Source organism: Plasmodium reichenowi, chromosome 12 (genome assembly GCF_001601855.1).
Source record: "Plasmodium reichenowi strain SY57 chromosome 12, whole genome shotgun sequence".
Classification (NCBI taxonomy): domain Eukaryota; phylum Apicomplexa; class Aconoidasida; order Haemosporida; family Plasmodiidae; genus Plasmodium; species Plasmodium reichenowi.
The window spans coordinates 1,452,269-1,454,768 of record NC_033657.1 but is presented as its reverse complement, the minus strand read 5'-3'; the positions used below and the strand labels follow the sequence as shown (position 1 = coordinate 1,454,768).

Here is a 2,500-nt window from a genome sequence, read left to right as displayed (position 1 = left end):
AAAAATTCAAATTGTAATATAGAAAATAATCATAGTAATAATAATATATATGATAAGAATACTTTAAATCATAAGGAGTCATTTAACTTTACAGGGATAAATAATAATGGAATAAATATATGTAGTAATAATAATAATAATAATAATAATATGTATATAAATAATAATACTTCTACAAGTAATAATATTTCTCTTGGTATCAACAATAGTAACAACTCTTTATTAAAATATGACTCTTTAAAAAAAAGTGGTATGAATATAAATATGTTAAGTTGTGATGAGAAACTCAAGTTGTTAAATGAAACAGCTAAAGAAATTACTATAAATGAGGAATCTGATTTTAATGGAATAATACCTGACCATGTTCAGAAAATTATTGAGAGAAGAGAATATTTTAAAAATTTAAATCAGTCACCAAGAACAGAAGAAAAAAAAATAGGAACAAAAAAAATGAAACCTTTTGTACCTTTAGAATACAGAGAATCATTTAGAAATACATTTTATAAAAATGAAAATAATAAAAATAATATTTTTTCTATACAGAACTTGGGTGCTATGGATATTATAAAAAAAAACTCATCAAGGTCGAATAATAATCAAAATATAAATAATAATATGAATAGTATGAATAATATGAATAATATGAATAATAATAATAATAATATAAACATTGGACAGAATAAACTTAAGAATGATGTTTTCGCACCTCATGATGAAAACATTTTAAACAATAATCATAAACAACCAAATATGTACAGTAACTCAAATAACAGTGCAAGTGCTTCCTCTACATATTTTAATCAAGATGCTTACATATTTAAAGATAACAAAATAAACAAAAACGTTCTAAATTCCCATGATGATGATAATAAGAATGGAAATGATCATATGATAAATAATTTTGTAAACGATGAACAGAACAGAGGAAACTATATATTAAAAATTGAAAAAGAAATAAACAACGAAGCAAATTTTATATCGAATATATATAATAATTTAGATAAAAATAATTTTATATATAATTATGACAGTGGACCTAAAGATTTTTCATTTGACAATAATAATAATAATAATGATGTTTATAATAATAATAATAATAATGATGTTTATAATAATAATAATGATGTTTATAATAATAATAATAATAATGTTTATAATAATAATAATAATGATGTTTATAATAATAATAATGATATTTATAATAATAATGATTTTCTTTATAATAATAAAAAAAAAAAAAAAAATTCTTTTAATAATACTAGTGATCATGATATGAATTCCTTAAGCTATCATGAAAATGATGACATATGTTCATCGTATACACAAAAGAAAAGAAAAGTTTTACCAAACAATGACAATATTGAAGAAGATAATTTCTCACAAGATAATGAACCTTCAGATATATCATCAAAAGATAATAGATGTGTACATATGAATAATTATGTTAAACAAATAAGAAACTCCAGATCTTTATCTGATATCTCTCTAAATTTAACAAAATATACATTAGAAAGTGAAAAAATATTATGTGATATTATAAATGACAATTTTAATATGACCATAAAAGTTTCATCGTTGAATGATCTGCCTTATTTCTTTGACGAAGAAAAGATACAATAATTATAAAAGATATGTTCATATGTTTATATGTTTATATGTTTATATGTTTACAACTTTCCTTTTTATAGATACATAATTATTTTAACCCCCTTATATATATTGTAATATATATATATATGAAATAGCCATTTATTAATTTTTATTAATTTGTATTACTTTTTCGTTGCATATTTCCTTTTTGTTTTTTTTTTTTTTTAATTGTTAAAAATAAGATGGAAAAGGGAATAATAATATGATTGCCTTTTTTAATATATACAAAAATGTGTATATATTATATATATATATATATATGTATATATTTTTTTTTTTTTTTTTTGGTTTTATTTTATTTCAAATTAATGCTCATGTAAAATTAAACATAATAATAGTACTATGAGCATTATATGTCTACCTATATTGTTGTATATATATATATATATATATATATATATATACATATGTATACACATTTTTAAAATTAAAGAAAACTCTTATAAATAATAAAAAAAAAAAATAAAACATTTAATATATATATATATATATATCAATATAATTATAATAGTAAAAGATCTATGATTATTACAATAAAGAAAGAGATATGTTATAATTTGTCATGATTCAAAATATGATAATATATATATATATATATATATATAACATTTACATGTTTATATTTTTATTTCTTAAGGATGTTATTAAAAATAAGTTTTTTTTTTTTCCATTTTTATAAAATCATAAATATTAAAAAAAAATATATGGAAAAAGAAAACAAATAAACATATTAAAATCATAAGGTATGAAAAAAAAAAAAAAAAAAAAAAAAAAAAAAAAAAAAAAAAATAAAAATTAATATATATATATATATAAATATATATATATTAATAATTATTTTATTTTTTTT

General features: G+C 17.5%; 1 protein-coding gene across 1 annotated transcript in view; it reads left to right on the top strand.

The window, feature by feature from the left end:
- Positions 1 to 1,620, top strand: part of PRSY57_1236700 (hypothetical protein) — a gene marked incomplete at both ends in the record, with an annotated part of 5,250 nt that extends 3,630 nt beyond the window's left edge. The window contains one exon of the mRNA XM_012908785.2: positions 1 to 1,620. This exon is cut by the window's left edge and continues 3,630 nt beyond it. Coding sequence (XP_012764239.2) covers positions 1 to 1,620 — 1,620 coding nt within the window.
- Positions 1,621 to 2,500: the final 880 nt, after the last annotated feature.